Source organism: Naegleria fowleri (genome assembly GCF_008403515.1).
Source record: "Naegleria fowleri strain ATCC 30894 chromosome Unknown tig7, whole genome shotgun sequence".
Classification (NCBI taxonomy): Eukaryota; Heterolobosea; class Eutetramitea; order Acrasida; family Naegleriidae; genus Naegleria; species Naegleria fowleri.
Window position 1 is genome coordinate 605,960 of NW_025407939.1, and position 16,229 is coordinate 622,188.

Below are 16,229 nucleotides of genomic sequence, written 5' to 3' on the forward strand. Positions count from 1 at the left end.
CTCCAAGAAGGAACATACTGCACTTTCGCAATCGTATAAACACACAAGTTTATACACTTTCCATTCATAATATGCTGTTGAAACAACACATCATCACCATTAGAAACACATATGGGGAATAACATCAATCCCGAAAAAATCAATTCCTCTGGAGCTGAAGCACCACCACTTTTACGTCATGTCCAATCTTCTCCTCTCTTCCTCCAACAGCAAACAAGCAACAACAACAATACTTCATCGGAGAATGAAGAACCTTCTACTACTTTGATGGCAGGTCATGATGATGCTGCTTGTATGAAAAGTAGTAGTAGTATCAATAATAATGGTTCCGGTATAGATATCAACAACAACCTCAAGGATGCTCGAAAGAGAAGCCAAACTTTGGGACTGAGCAGACATAGCAGTAATAATTGTAGTAGGCAAAGTCATCTCAAACCATCATCATCCTCATTGTTGAGCGAGAAACATCCTTCTTCCTCTCCCATCCCAATATCACCACCCACCACCAACAACAACAACCAACATGCATCCCCATCATTATCCGAGAATGATGGTGGTCTTGTTGGATCAATAGCAACCTCTTCTCCTTTTCCTTCCTCTTCCACACCAATACCCATCGCTGTGCCCACGACGAATAGTATAACCCACAACAACGATGATGACAATTCTCCTCATGTACATTCAGCCTCCTCTCTTATTGCTAGTTTTTCATCATCTCCAAATGTACAAAGAACTTTACACCACATCTCCTCTTCTCCGAACAACATTCCAAAACAACCCTCTGCAACCAAGAGAAACAACATCATCCCACTTCTCAATCTACCACCAAGACCTACATCCCTCAGCAGCAATGCACATTCAGTCAGTCCTCTTCCACAAAACAATGATCCAACAAGATACTCATGGATGGCATCAAGTCCAAAAAGAGGTCAAACCCAAGACAGAGCAGAGGCTACAGCCAGCAACTATGGTATCTCAATATCCAATACGATCAGCATGAACAACAATACCATTACTTCCGATGCATCTTCTAAAGATGGATCATCAAGAATTATTTACGTGAATAAGAACATTCTCCCATTGGATGCATCACCCATAATTTCATCCTCTTCTCCATCATACTCATCACAACTATGGGCAAATAATTCCAACAGTATCCAACAAGAACCTGTGGCAATTATCATTTCCAAGTCAACACCCATTTCACCTCGTCACGACGAAAGAAGTGCAAAACTTTCTCGAAAAACTAATTCCAACAAGAGCTCATTGGGATCGACATCTTCTTCTAAAAGTGGTGGTCGTACAAACCGGTCACATTCAACACTATTACTGACTCCAAGAGGAGGAAATTTATTGTCACCAAGAGGAGTTTTCAATAATAATGGAATGCCTTATTCACCCAGAGGAATTGCAACTGGAGGAAATTCGTCTCCACGAGCAAGACCAAATGGAACTGCCTCAACTACGCCAACAACTTCTAATAATGGAAATCATAACCAAAGATCCTATCCCATTTCTTTTGACGATGTGACAGAAAATGATATGCATGGTGAAGAAAATGATTCGGATTTGGAAGATTTGAACATGTCTGAAATTTCAACAAATCACAATGCCATTATCGTACCAAAACTAAATTTAGGAAAGATGGTAGAACAGCAACAACAACCAAAAAAACGTAGGACAAAATCTTTATTCGACAAAATTCCCATCATGATCACAAAATTGAGAAGAAAAAAAAGTAGAAGCTCTAAAACACCTACGAGTCCTGAAGGGGCATTGACCTCCCAAATGATGAACACTAACTCTCTAATTTCAAATTCAAGTACCTATACAATACAGACAATAGGTGATGTGGAAAAAAAACAACGATCATCTCCCAACTCCTCTGAAAAATCCCCAAATATACCTCTCAAACGAACACCTGCTATGAATATTTCTGGTTCTTTTCGCCTCAGCATTATGGAAGGGCGATCTGGAAAATCTACAAAATTTGAAGAAAGCGAAGACACTTTTGACAACATCTCTACATGCCACAGCATTTACTCAAATGCTTCTGTTCCTATGGTAAACCGTCCGAAGAAATTAGAAATATCTTCTTCATCTGATACATCGGATATAACGAGCAATTCTCAAGTTGCAATTGCTAGCTCAGAAGTTTTAGAAAAGAAAAAATCAAGACTGAAAGGATTTTTCAACATTTTCACAAAAAAGAAGGAGAAAACTCCTGCTACTCCCATTTCAAGCCAAGACATGGCAAAAATTTCTTCTGTTGATGAAATGTCACAAATATGGACTTACGAGGAACCAAAATTGACCAGAGTGACAAGAGAAGACTCTTCCGATTCAGATGCCATGCTTGTCACAGCCGAAAAAGAAATTGAATTTGGCTTGTCTGTGTCAAATATTACACCAAAAATTTTGAGGAGAGAAATTGAACTGTTGGACGCTCGGGGCGAGGCAGTGAGAGGAATCATTGAATTCATTACAGAAAAAATAAGTGTAGACGAAGCAGAGAAGTTTGCAGAAAACTACAAGTCATTAATGCATATCTCAGATGATCATCCACTCTCTTCATTGTTTAAAGAGACGCTATTGCATCACTATGATTCAGATCGTCTGAAATCAGCCTTAACCAAAATGAATGAACATTTTTATTCAAGCTCAGTAGATTTGAGAAAAACAGCCAACGCAGCAGAGAATAAGTCTGTAGCACCACTGATCTTGATATGGATACAAATTCAATTATTTCACTATATTGATCAAATTAGATTTTTTCCTTTGCAGTTTAAATGCATTCCAATGTATGTTGTGGAGTTTATGGAAGCAGTTATTAGGTTTAACTATGATTGCTATCCAGAAAACTGTGAAATACCTCGAATGAGACCGTACTTTGGTGAAGAAGATGAAATAATGGAAGACACTAGAATAATCGATGAGATCGAGTTAATAAGGGTGTGCTCATTGTTCGCAACTGAAGTCATAAAGACTAACGCAGCACGAACACTTTGTACCTTACACGAAGCATTTAAGGCAAGAACAAGGCTGAAATCATTGCATGCTCTTTCTAGCAATGTCAGCGCAGTCACTCAAGGAACCAAATGCAGAAAGAATATAGCTCTTCAAAAATCCGCCATTGCTACAATGCAAGCAAAAATTCGTGGCCATCTCATATTGACATCATTTACCGAGCATTTGAACAGAATAACTACTTTACAAAGTTTGGCACGACAGGCCAAAAAACGTCAGCAGCTTGTCCAATCCAAACAATTGATTACTTCTTTGCAAGCATGCTCCAGAAAAATACTGTCTCGAAGAAGTGCCGAAAACATGATTGACAACATTACTATTTTTCAGTCTCTTTGGAGAGGCATCAGCAATAGAAATGAGTTTTTCGTGAGTCTCGAAAAAATCCGAAAACTGCAAGCCCTTATCAATGCAAAACGCACCACATCAATCTTCATGAAAAACGTAAATAATGTGAAAGCAATGCAACGTATGGCTCTAAGAAGTATTGCTACTGGCAATTATGTATCATGTGTTCATAGAATTCAGAAAATTCAAGCTATTGTGCGAGGAATTACAGCAAGAAACCACACCAATTCATTGAAGAGCAATTTTATAGGATCAGTTGTAAAAATTCAAGCCATAGTGAGATCTCACAATGCTCAAAGTGATACATCAGATTTGTTCGAAAAAAGTACGGTCTTACGGGCATTATTTTCCGGAGCAATTCAGAGAAATACTCTCATCATTGAAAAGAGCCAGCTCCTGACCGTGCAGGCTGTTTTCAAAAAAGCCATTACTGAAAGAAACCTTACTCTCACGAAGAAAGCTGCATCTCAATTGCAGGCGGTACATAGAGGCCTTTTCCAAAGACATGAATATTCTTCTCATGCAAACGCCATATTGATATTGCAGGCAAAACTTAAAAGTAGAACCATAGTCACTAGATTGGAAAGGCAAAAATCATGCATTGTGAAACTACAACTGTTAGCACAGCAATATTTCACACAAAATGAAAAACGAGCAAATATTCAACGAGTTCAAACATTACAAGCCGTTATTCGAGGATTTGTTATCAAACGAGCATATGTGAACCATCTTCAACAATCAACAACCATCGCCTGCATATCTAGAGGAGCTATTGTGCGTAAACACTATTCTAACAATGCAAATTCTATTCGTACACTTCAGGCAAGAATTAGAGGAACTATTTTGCAAAATCAACTGAGAAGCGTTGCTGATTCAACGCAGTATATTCAAAGTTTTTTAATGGGTGCTCATTCATGTGTCAAATTTAAACGTGCCACTAAGCTCGTCCACCTTTTACAGGCCTTCTTCAAAGGGTCTTGCATCAGAGATCAGCTTTGTCATGTCACAAATTCAGTGCAGGTTTTACAATCAACTATTCAGTCAAAGACTACACATCAAGAGTTTGAAAGGAAACAAAAACAATTACGTATTTTGCAGGCAGTCATTAGCAGACACTTGGCAACCAAGTCTATGTATGAGCAGTTGAAATTATTGCAAGTCATTCAATCCAAAGGTAAATCTTACTTGGCAAGACAATACCATGCAACATTGAAGAAATCAACATTACTTTCCTCGATCGCGAAAGGATTCCTAAGTAGGAGACAGGCTCAAATAGAATTGAAACAAATTGAAATCACACAAGCTAAGGCAAGATCCTACATTCAGCAACGGGACTTATTGTACAACATTCATCAAGTGCATATTGTTGAAGCCACTATTCGAACCTATTTGAGCCAAAAGAAAATGAAAGATGCTCAACAAAGTTCCTCACTAATAGGTGCGGCCTTTTGTGGGTCTTTCACTCGGCAAAGTCATTATCGAGTGTTTAGTGCCATCCAAAAGATACAGCAAGTGCTCCAACGAGAACGAATTCTATCCAACTTGTCAGTTGAAAAAAGACGAGTGGAGGTTCTTCAAGCACTCTGTCGAAACTTTATTGCCAAACAAAATCGTAATAACTTCCAGAACAAGATCTCAACGTTGCAAGCCATAATTTTAGGCAAAACCACAAGAAAGGAAACTGAAGAAAAAATTTCCAGAGCCAAAAATATTCATCAAGTCATTCGAGGTTTCAATGCAAGAACACAACTCAAACAACAAATGAATAGTGTACTTACCGTTCAATCTGCTGCTCGAAAGAAGAAGCAAGTTAATACTCTAAGACATTATCATCATGAAATTCTATGCGTGCAAGCATCAATAAGAGGATTTGAACAGCGAAAAGCATTTCGGAAATTTGTTGACAATGATGTTTGTCTTTTGCAAGCAACTGCCCGTGCGAAAATTGACAGAACAACTTGTGAGCAAGAACATGATCGTATTCTCTTGTTGCAAGCATTGTGTAGAGGATTGTTGCAAAGACAATGTTTTATTGAAACCAAAGAGTCACTTTCGATTATTAATAGCACTCTACAAGCGTACCAACAAAGGATACATTATTTGAAAGATCATTCTGCGATTCATATTTTACAAGCATTGGCACGAGCAACACTTGATAGGAAGAAAACAAATATTGCCAATACCATATCGCAGTTGATTTATTTGCAAGCATTTTTTAAGGGATCCGTTCAAAGAAAGCATCATTTCATTGGTTTCGAACATTTGGCTCAGTTGCAGAACGTTTTTAAAAGTCGAAATGTGAAAAAAATCAAAGATAATGCAGTGTATGCCATTACACAAGTGCAAACCTTTGTTAGAAGAAAATATCAACAAAAATATTTGTCACAATGCAAAGAAAGCATTCTTTCTGTACAAGCGTTCTTTCAAAGAAAGTTGGCGACCTACGAACAACACAAAGATGTTTTAAGAGTGAAAGTAATACAGTCTCTAATCAGAACTAGACTTGCCAAACTTTCACTCGGCAAAGAAAATAGTGTTCGAACATTGCAAGCTCTGCAAAGAGGCTTCATTGTAAGATCTCACTCGATGAGAGTTTTTAAAACTATTGAGATGCTACAAGCACTACTGAAGGGATTTGTATGCAGAAAGACATTTATGCGTTGCATGGACGACTCTCGAACAATACAATCATGTGCCAAGTCTTTTTTGGCACGACAAGAATTTAACAGCTTGCACTCGACTACCATGGCTATTCAAAGCTTTATGAGATGTTGTCTTCAAAGAAAAGACTTCAAAAACCAATGTCAAAGAATATATTCATTGCAGGCATTTCTAAAATCCTCGATAGAACGAAAGAAACTCCATGCCGATCAAGAAAATACTGTCGTCATTCAATGTGTCATTAGAGGCCATAGAGAAAGGCAAAAAATTGAATCCAAGTTACGCTTATCAAACGCTCTTTCGGCTATAGCACGTTCTATTCGGTGCAATCGAAAATTCGAAGAATCCAAACGCAATATTATGACGATACAATCTGTAGCCCGATCACACCTTGCTATAGCAACACTCAATTCATTGGAACGTGTCACATTATTACAAGCCTTATTGCGACGATGTTTAGAAAAAAAGAGGCAAAACAAATTTGCTATTATGAAGGCGTTCATTGATGGCTGTATTGCAAGAAATAATTTGAAAAAAGATTTGCACCGTACTGAGCTTATTCAAGCTTTGTTCAGGAGTAACTTGACATTAGCTTTTATGGAGAATACCATTCAAGCAGTTCAAATACTTTCGGCAATATCTGTAGCGGTTTTGGAACGAAATAGACATGCTCAGATGTTTGACCAAATTTCAAAATTACCCGTTGTAGCACGGGCAAAACTGTGTTTTCACCAATTCAAGAAAGAATTGGAACGAGTACACACTTTACAAGCAATAATAAGAAGGATGCAGTGTGCAGGAAAATATGAAACACATATGAACTTGGTAGACAAATTACACTCATGGTCACAACAGAAAATAGCAAGGATAAGAAAAGAGAAGGACCTTAGCAGCGTTGTTTTGATACAAGCTGTTTTAAAGAAGCAAAGCGCAATTTTACAAAAAAATTCTAACCTCAGGGATATCATTACAATCCAAGCGCTTTCTCGCCGATTCATTCTCCAAAAATCTCTACAAGACTCCTTCACAAGCATTCATTCTATTCAAGCTCTGTTTAGATCAGCACAAACCCGGTGTGAAACTAATAACGCTAATCATTCTATGATGCTGATTCAAGCATCTATGCGTGGTCATGCCACACGCCAAATGCTTTCAATGAGCTTACTTGTTCATGCATTATTTAAAGGAAAGGTCGAGCGAAAGATGCTAGCAGTTCATAAACGAGCTGTGACATTCTTACAGTCCAGAATAACGAGCCATCAATTGAGAGAGGACACCAAACTCAAATTACGCAGCTGCAAAGAGTTACAATCTGTAATGAGATCTTATCAATGTAGCAAAGATTTTAACACAGAAAGAGCTAGGGCACAAACGCTCTCAGTTCTGTTAAAGGCTGTTGCGGAACGAAAATACAAGACCAGTTCTTTAGACAAAGTGATAGTCATTCAGGCGTTTTTAAGAAAACGATTAACTGTGTTGGAATTTCAATCATTATTGAGACAGATATCGAAGATTGAAGCTATTTGCCTCGGACATCTTGACCGAAAGAAATATGAGGTCATGAAAGAACAAGTTGTGACCATTCAGTCCATGGTGCGAACTTTTGTGGCATCAAAAGAAAAAAGGTGTCAATTACAAATGTTATCCAAGTTGCAGTGCATGTCGAGAATATACTTGTGTCGAAAGCAACTTGTCGTAACAAAGGACACTCTTCATATCAAAAAGAAAAACGATGTTGCTACAGCCATTCAGGCAAGCATGAGAGGCTTCATGGTCAGAACAGAATTCAAAACGAATCTTTCAAAGGAAACAACCATTTCTGAATGTGTGAACGCCCTCATGCATCGAAAAACAATTCAAAGCAAATTTGAGACCATTAAGTATTCTTGTCACTTACTACAAGCAAAAATTCGGCAATTACAGGAAAGAAAGAATTATCAAGCTCAACTTGTCTCAGTTCCAGTTGTTCAAGCACTGTTTCGAGGAATTAACATTCGCAAGAAAAACCGAGAGATCATCGAGCGTTTAACCATCATTCAATCAGCAATGATTAGTTCTCATGAACGAAAGAACAATTTCTCACTACTGCATCGAGCGACTCTGATAGAATCTGTGGTGAGAGGTCATATGGTTCGCCGTCATTTGCACAAACTGCAAGACAACTTTTTATTCATTCAAGCTCATTGCAGACAGCTCGTTTGCCAACGCGATATCGCTTCAGAAACGAACAGAATTCACATGTTGCAAGCTATTGCTCGCTCATTCATCACTCGAACACAGCATGCAACAGATGTTAGTCGGCAAAAAGACAACATAATCATATTGCAGGCATATCTGAGAGGAATTCAACAAAGAAATCAAGAAATGAGACATTTCAAAGAGGATCAATCAAAAATTTTACTTGTTCAAGCGTTAGCAAGAAGATATCTTGCATGTCGCAAGTTGACCCAACTCAAGATGCAGCTCAAAGAAAAGTTTTCTCTTGTTCGACAGTTCAAAATGGAAGAGAGAAAGTCTGGCTTGGCATTGCTGTCATCTCTCTCATTGCTTAATAAAAAGTAGTAAGTAGTCTGGTGCTGAACCATGAGTAACACAAAGGTCGTTCAAACAACCATTTTCGCTTCTGGTGTTGGACAAAACTTTTGTCCTTGCGCATCGTTGGGCTAGACGACAAAAAAATGTCTCAATACATCCTCCATTATTTCAATATCCAAGCAGTAAGTATCCCATCGACTCACATCTTGTTGTTGTGTAGAGATTGAAGACAATCATTCTATAAATTGCTTGTGTAATAATACAAATTTATTTATCGTAATTATAAAAAAATAATAAATATATAGAGAGCAGAAGCTGCCTATTTGATCGCTCTCCAAGGTCAAATTCCAAACTTTGAACGCAAATTCGTTTCAAGCTTTGCCGAGAGTGAGTTGAAAAAGCAAGCTCCATTCGGACAAGTCCCATTGCTCGAAATTGTTTCCTCCAATACTTTACTCGCTCAGTCCATTGCCATTTGCCAATATTTGGCAGAGCTTGGAAAACTTCTACCATCTCAACAAGCTGAAAACTCATCCGAACAAGGAGCCTTGTTAGATGCCATTGCTTTGCAATATGTGCTCGGAGTAGATGAATTCCGTTCTGAAGCCTATCGTTTGCATAGAAACACGACCGAAGAATCAAAAGACAATGATATGAAAACATGGAAGGAAGGAAGAATGCTCTTCTTCTTGGGCAAGTTTGAATCCTTTTTGGAAAAAATCAAAGAATGGTTTCTTGGTCGGTAATGCATTGAGTTGGGCTGATATTGTCTTGTATGATGCATTGTATGAACAATTCTTCTTGTTTGGAGATGATTTTGCTCAAAAGTATCCTGCATTGAACAAGTTGATGAAGCATGTGGAAAGTTTGCCTAACTTGAGTGGATACCTTGGAGATGCATCAAAGAGACCAAGTCCTTACATGCCAAAATGGAGAAATTAATAATTTATTGATGAATGAACAAATCATTTGAAATTTCAACTCGATTGATCGTATTCAATGTCAACCTTTGACGCATCACAAAAAAATGATTTTTTCGATTCCTTCTTCGTCATCATCATCTATTCAAGTGCAAGTCTTATTGCTACAAAATTGTTCCTTCATCCAAAAACTCGTTCATGCTCAAAAGCCAACCTGTGTCGCTGCATGCATCAATCCTAAAATGATGCCGAGTCTTTTCGTGTTGCAAACCACGCTTCATCATGTCGTATTAGCAAAGAATGACTCCAAAGAAGTTGAAACAGATTCAACCACCTCCTCCTCCGAAAGCATCGCTACTGGTAGCGGCAATATCAACAACAGTAATGTCCAAACGAGTTCCGTAGGAGGATGGAAGACTCAGAATATTCATACGGAACTGTTGTACAAATTAAATCCCAAGCGAAACATTGGTCAAGCCTTCAAAAATTTTGGAGCAAACGATCATTCCTCAGAGAAGGCAGTGTTATGCGTGGCCTGTAAAGAAAATGAAAATCCAAACCTTGAAGACTATTTAATTTCGAATTTTATCACCAATGAAGACGACAAGAAGAACTTGAAAATAATTTCAGATTCAAAGGAGATCGATGAATATTTGAAGAGTCATGTAGATTCACAAGCCATTTGTAAATTATTTAATTTCACAAAAGAGGAGCTGTCGAATAATTTAGAGGATAACATGATCATGTATTTAGCTGTCAGGGATTTTAATTAATCGAAATTCACGCCAAATATAGAAGCGTGACACGTCGGCTTAACAATTAAGCCATGTCGTCATCAAGCCACTGATATTTAAAAGAATATTATGTAATTTTAAATTGTACTGCATTCATGAAAGATCATGTCACGCACACACTGGATTTATTTTGTCTTGGTGCTCAACTCTAGTTTATCTTGTAAATCATGAATTTTCTTATGCATGGTATTAAGACCAACTAAAATCAATGACAAGACAGCACCACTACTACACATGTAAAAGTTTCTTTGGGCTCTAAATTCTTTCACTTGATGTAAAAACTTTTGTTTTACACCCAACTTTAAATCTTGCGCTAATGTGTGTTGGGCCGACATTATTCTAAATTCCATCACAGCCAATACAATAAATAACACAACAAGAGCAAATAATCCAACTTTTGCTTTGTCCAATACTCGCATGATTTTTGTTCGGGCAAAAGTTGGGATCGGAACAAACAACAACACAAGAGCAACCAAGGAAGAAACAGCCAGATAGAAACTGGCAAACCACCACATACTCATTTTTTTATTTTAATAATGCTGCCCGCATATGGCCGAGTGGTTTTTCTGGAACTGGCAGCCAACTGGTCCAGCGTTCGAATCCCAGGGGTTGCTGCTGTTATCGTGAGCAGTTTAAACACCTTTACTTCCGGGGTGCCTGCTAGGAAGTCACTACGTATCTTACGTTCGGCTTGTAAATAATGTACATAAAACCATCGAACAACGTTTATCATCGAATAAACCCATCCCTGAATTTTTTTATTTTAATAATAATATTTATTTTAATATTTTAGTGAGAGTCTCGACAATCGTGAAGAAATTGGGGTCAATTCTTCAAACGAATCTTTCAAAATAAAGGTTCAGCCCTATCCAAATGCAAAGCCATTGTGTGATCTTCTTTGTTGCACAAGAATCCAATGCTCCGAAAATGGTTTCCATAAAAAGCTCTGAAAAAATGTCTCTCCCTCATCCGAATGAGGCTCTAAATGCAGCCACCAACACGACCGCATTTCATGGTGGTTCTGGGACAACCACCACCCTACTACACCATCCTACGACGACTACTCCTCATGAAGAGTCGACCTCGTCACCATCACATTTACCCTCTCCTTCAAAACCTTATGAACATGTGCTGCAACTTCATCACGTGCATCGTAGCACTGAAAGCAACAACTCCGATCAAGATTCCAATCAATCCGATGAAAGTAGTCTCCCACCACCACCACATACGTTGAATGAGCTTTTGGAAACTGCAGAACATGCGGTGAAAGACAAGATCGAGGTAGTGCTGCCTGATGAGAAGAGGTAGAGGTGGGTGCTCTGCATGAAACAATTCTTTCTTCAAATTGAGAAATAAATCAATTATGTACATTTTTGGAAACTTGTTTTTTTTGAACCCCAAAGAGTGACTGCAATTTTACAACACACACAAAAAAATGTCTGACCTTACACTGAAAGATTTCGTGAGAGATGTATTCGTAAAGTCCGTGGACTCAATAGAACATTCCGTCGTTGGAGATCTTGTAAGCTATGAATGTCCGAACTGTCACAAAACTCAGCACATCAAAGATTATGAAGGAAATGTTGTGGAAGGGCTGATTTGTCCTTCATGCAAATGCAGAATCGAGCCCATCGAAGAAGAGGAAGAGGAAACAGCAGAAGATTCGAATGTAGTGGAGAAATGATTATAAAATTTCAAATAAATGTATTTCAATAATTAGAACTATGATGAGTGCTGCTTGATGAAAATTGATCATTTGAGAACTTCAAGAGATTCATGTTGACCTCTGAGATAGGCCATATCTTCTGCAGTGTGGTTCAGTACAGTCTTAATTGATGTGTCGATGTTGGCCTTAATTAAAATGTCACAAATTTCTTTATAATTTCTAATTGCAGCATAGTGAAGAGCTGTTCTTCCCGTCTATTGATTTTGTGTATGATGATATAAAGATCAATTTATGTGAAAAATATGGAAACTTACAATACCATCGACCTGATTGATATTAATCCCAGGAACACTTAGTAAATAGTTTACCACAGGTACATGTCCACTATCGCAAGCCCACATCAATGGTGTCATTCCATACTAATATAATTATTATGATATTTGATTTTGAAGTGTGGTATTTGGCATTACACAATTTTCGAAACATCACAAAATTCAATAATGATAGATGAACCGAATTGTTTGTTGACATTTCAAATAATTCAAATTAAAATTCGAAATTTCATGTTGTAATTTTCCCCAAAATTTTTTGTTTCATTTCGGATTCACGACATGATGAACCATCATCATCAACCAAATGACAAACCTACATATACAAATCTGTCATCGGGCAAGTTTACATCCAAACCAGATTCAATCAATTTTTTAACAAGCGCTACATCTCCTCTCCGAGCACTCTCCAACAAAGTCAGTCCTTCGGAAACGGCACCTATCGCTGATGCGGTACTACCACTGTCCACTTGCATGGGATCGGAAGTGGCGGTTACAGACTTTTTTCGAGGCATTTTTTTTGAGTTTTAAAAACCGTTACAATGCCATTCGTTCCTTGAATTTTTTGTTGCTTGATAGGCAGTTTCAAAAAGAAGAGAGCTTCTCATACGCGTTTGAGTACATTCGTTTTGCATGTTGTTTGATTAGATTTGGAATGGGATCTTTATGAGAGAGCCATGTTAGTAAAAAGATTTTTTGAACTTGAAAAAAATCACAAGCGCAAGTTCACGGAAAGCCTCGAGGCCTATCAACCAACACACACCATCGGCATCATCATCATCTTTAAAACGAAGAGAGGATATTTGTATTATTATCATTGTTATAGAAACTGTAATTTATTGTGTAGTTAATTTGGAATAATACAAGATGAAACTAGATGATGATGATGGCGGAACATTAATAATCATCATGAAAAACAAAACGACGATGAAATTACCGATGACATCGATTCATCACAAGAGTTCTCCTTTCTTCAATGATGAAAACGAACAAGAAAATACCATCCTAAATTTTAATCATCCTGTGGATAGTTGTTCTCAAGATTTCCGCCTTCCAACAAGACAACCACCACAATCTTTATCACCTCCGCAACAACAAAGAAAATCACTTTTCAACTCTTCATTATGCATCACAATTACTATCTCGTTTCTTCTATTACTAGGATTATTTGCAATAATATCCTTCCTGTCACTGCAGTATGCCTTCTCTTTTCATTCTCCGCTTTCTCTGAAATTTTCTTCCAATTCGAATATCTTATCATCATTGATTCAACAACACATCCATCGTCCTCTTTTCTCAATATCGCCAACATCAAATGATGCGGGCACAACAACGGTCACATCACAGCAAGAGAATGACGCTTGGGAAGATGGAGAGAGAATTGGTGACTTTTCGGGACTGAATTTAACTTATGGACACTACTTCCAACGATTATACATCCAAAATAGTAAGAGAAAATCAACAGCACATTGGCATTTTGGAAATTGTCCTATTCCACAACAAATATCTTCTGGTATTGAAAGTTCCAATCTTCAAATTTCGAGCTTTGCCTCATTGAACGTGATCAATCGATCAAGTCTTGTGATTGATTATTTATTATACCCAAGTGGTCATTTGGCAGAACACCATCATCATCATACTGAATGGAGATTTGGAAAGATTTTACTTACTGACATTTTTTCTTTACAAGATGTCATTCGCCAAAGAGAAGATAAAAAGAAATCTCCGTCACCAGCCTTGCTGGCTTCAAACGATCATCATACACAAACTGTCATGAATCAAGTCACAGATATAGACTCTGATAGCATTCTGAAATATATTTTTCTTGGAACTTTAGAATTTTTTGTTTCAAATACAAGTGAAAAAGAAGGAATACCTACGTCAGATTTTACCAAGCTCTATTCTCTCACTCCTGTTTGCTTTTATTTTAATCAATTCCAATGGTCAGAAAATATTTTTATACCTGGCTATCCTTACTCGGCTGGAAATACGGTTCTCAGCATACAAGTCAATCCAAATATGAGCTGTGCAGACATTCTTAGAAGAAAGGCGTTTTGTAATGAGACTTCGAATGTATTTGTTTTCGAATCACCTGGTTCTTGGACTGGATTCTTACTTTTACTTGTTGTGCTTGGAGGTATGTTGGCGTGAGTGAATTTTTTTTAATATCATAATATCTTTTTAATATTCTTGAACAGGTATTGCAATGGTTTTCAGTATTATTGGAGGCATTGCACTTGCTGTCTTTGCAGTTTCTTGGTTTGCTTGGAAAGTATACAAAAAGTATGACCTCAATAAGAAGAAGGTGACAAGTGTTGGCTCCTTGGATCGTCATGACGACAGCCATGGCGACGACTTTGGTGATCGACGAAGACTTTTACATGGTGATTTGGACATTGACGATCATGCACATGTGGAAACACCTCCACAAGAAATCTCTCGACGTTCATCACTTTCTAGACAACAAAACACTAATATGGAAGGGCCAAATAATCTGAGATCACAATCCAGAGTAAATTTGACATCTCCATCCCCAGTTGTGACAACAGCAGAAGCTGCCCACTTGTTGGGCATTACTGGAAGGAAGCACTTTAGGTTCTTCCAGTAAATGAATGGGTTCATTTACCTTGTGTTCGAATCGTAAACATTTTACACAGCAGAGCTGAGCTTTCGGAGCTTTGATATCTTTTTGTACCAAAAGTGTTCAAGAATGGAAACCGTCACTTGTTCAAAACCACTTGTTTAAAAAAATGTTGGATGTTGTTGTGATCGTATTTCTATCACTCATTCCGATCCTTTTGCAAAAGATAACTGGGGAGTTATCATCAGAAGCAAAAAACAAATCAAATTCACTCTCACAAACTAGTGATCAGTCATCATCGTTAAAAAAGGAAGTAGTTGTGAAACCTGAACTACAAGCAGTTAATGTTCCAAAGACTTCTTCACCAGCGACTGAAACTGTTCAAAGTCTGATCAAGAAAGAAGCAATTATTGAAAAACAACCAGTAGTAGCTGTGAAGGAACAGCAATTGGAAAAGGCTGAGCCAGCTGTTGTCACACAAGCCACGACAGAACACCAAGAACCAGAGACAAGAGACTCTTCTTCACGAGTCACTACTATTGAAACAAGTGACATTGCAACAATAGCATCATCCAACAACAAGGAAGCACAGACATCCACCACAGAATTTCAGAACAATTTAGATGAATCAAATGGATCTTTTATACTGAAGCCTTCCAAGATTGTGAAATACATTATTGGACCTTCAGGTTCCGTCATCAAACAAATAATGATCGAAACAAATTCAAGAATTGATATAACAGACAGGGATGAATCGGCTAAATTGATCAAAATTAGTAGTAATGGATCTGATCCATCGTTGTTCAATCTCCGAAATACCTATCACAGAATGATGGAAGAATTGAACAAGTATGGATGGGCATACGACGCTCAACAAGATGAATTTGTTGAACATCTAACAGAGTCCATGAAATTATTTAAAGAGTTGGAACAAAAGATTAAGGAACAATCTGAAATCATGTCAAAATGCTTTGCAGAAGCGTCTGAAGCTTTCCAGAGAGGTGAGAAGGCACTTGCATCACAATTGAGTGAAGAAGGAAAACAGGCTCAAGAATTGATGAAGCAATATCAAAGTGAAAGTGCACACACCATGTTCGAACATTTAAATAAGGACAGAACAGAGGATGAAATTGATTTACATGGACAATATGTTGATTTTGCAATGAAATTCTTGAAAGAGAGAATTGACAAATTGAAACAGCAAAACAAGACAGAACTTACCATCATTTATGGAGCTGGTAATCATTCAGATGAGAATGGACCAAAAATCAAACCTGCTGTGTTGAAATATTTGGGTGAAGTGCAAATGAAATACGAGGAAAAAACGCAAGGAAGTATTTTAGCGTTTCTTCAATAAACATCGTTCAAAGT

At 37.7% G+C, this 16,229-nt stretch overlaps 8 protein-coding genes across 8 annotated transcripts; 6 read left to right on the top strand and 2 right to left on the bottom strand.

Annotated features, from left to right (window-relative positions):
- Positions 1 to 111: 111 nt before the first annotated feature.
- Positions 112 to 8,595, top strand: FDP41_010985 (uncharacterized protein; the record flags this gene model as incomplete). Its single annotated transcript, XM_044701343.1, has 1 exon — positions 112 to 8,595. One exon carries the CDS (start codon positions 112 to 114, stop codon positions 8,593 to 8,595), a length of 8,484 nt encoding a protein of 2,827 aa, XP_044567720.1.
- A 116-nt stretch (positions 8,596 to 8,711) lies between these two features.
- On the top strand, positions 8,712 to 9,314 carry FDP41_010986 (uncharacterized protein; the record flags this gene model as incomplete). Its single annotated transcript, XM_044701344.1, has 2 exons — positions 8,712 to 8,750; positions 8,874 to 9,314. 2 exons carry the CDS (start codon positions 8,712 to 8,714, stop codon positions 9,312 to 9,314), a joined length of 480 nt encoding a protein of 159 aa, XP_044567721.1.
- A 281-nt stretch (positions 9,315 to 9,595) lies between these two features.
- On the top strand, positions 9,596 to 10,261 carry FDP41_010987 (uncharacterized protein; the record flags this gene model as incomplete). Its single annotated transcript, XM_044701345.1, has 1 exon — positions 9,596 to 10,261. The coding sequence occupies one exon, from the start codon at positions 9,596 to 9,598 to the stop codon at positions 10,259 to 10,261; it is 666 nt and encodes a 221-aa protein (XP_044567722.1).
- A 146-nt stretch (positions 10,262 to 10,407) lies between these two features.
- On the bottom strand, positions 10,408 to 10,803 carry FDP41_010988 (uncharacterized protein; the record flags this gene model as incomplete). The annotated part of the gene is made up of 1 exon (XM_044701346.1): positions 10,408 to 10,803. The coding sequence occupies one exon, from the start codon at positions 10,801 to 10,803 to the stop codon at positions 10,408 to 10,410; it is 396 nt and encodes a 131-aa protein (XP_044567723.1).
- A 433-nt stretch (positions 10,804 to 11,236) lies between these two features.
- FDP41_010989 (uncharacterized protein) lies at positions 11,237 to 11,590 on the top strand (the record flags this gene model as incomplete). The annotated part of the gene is made up of 1 exon (XM_044701347.1): positions 11,237 to 11,590. The coding sequence occupies one exon, from the start codon at positions 11,237 to 11,239 to the stop codon at positions 11,588 to 11,590; it is 354 nt and encodes a 117-aa protein (XP_044567724.1).
- A 444-nt stretch (positions 11,591 to 12,034) lies between these two features.
- Positions 12,035 to 12,792, bottom strand: FDP41_010990 (uncharacterized protein; the record flags this gene model as incomplete). The annotated part of the gene is made up of 3 exons (XM_044701349.1): positions 12,035 to 12,202; positions 12,263 to 12,367; positions 12,598 to 12,792. 3 exons carry the CDS (start codon positions 12,790 to 12,792, stop codon positions 12,035 to 12,037), a joined length of 468 nt encoding a protein of 155 aa, XP_044567725.1.
- A 394-nt stretch (positions 12,793 to 13,186) lies between these two features.
- FDP41_010991 (uncharacterized protein) lies at positions 13,187 to 14,885 on the top strand (the record flags this gene model as incomplete). The annotated part of the gene is made up of 2 exons (XM_044701350.1): positions 13,187 to 14,414; positions 14,476 to 14,885. 2 exons carry the CDS (start codon positions 13,187 to 13,189, stop codon positions 14,883 to 14,885), a joined length of 1,638 nt encoding a protein of 545 aa, XP_044567726.1.
- A 142-nt stretch (positions 14,886 to 15,027) lies between these two features.
- Positions 15,028 to 16,215, top strand: FDP41_010992 (uncharacterized protein; the record flags this gene model as incomplete). The annotated part of the gene is made up of 1 exon (XM_044701351.1): positions 15,028 to 16,215. One exon carries the CDS (start codon positions 15,028 to 15,030, stop codon positions 16,213 to 16,215), a length of 1,188 nt encoding a protein of 395 aa, XP_044567727.1.
- Positions 16,216 to 16,229: the final 14 nt, after the last annotated feature.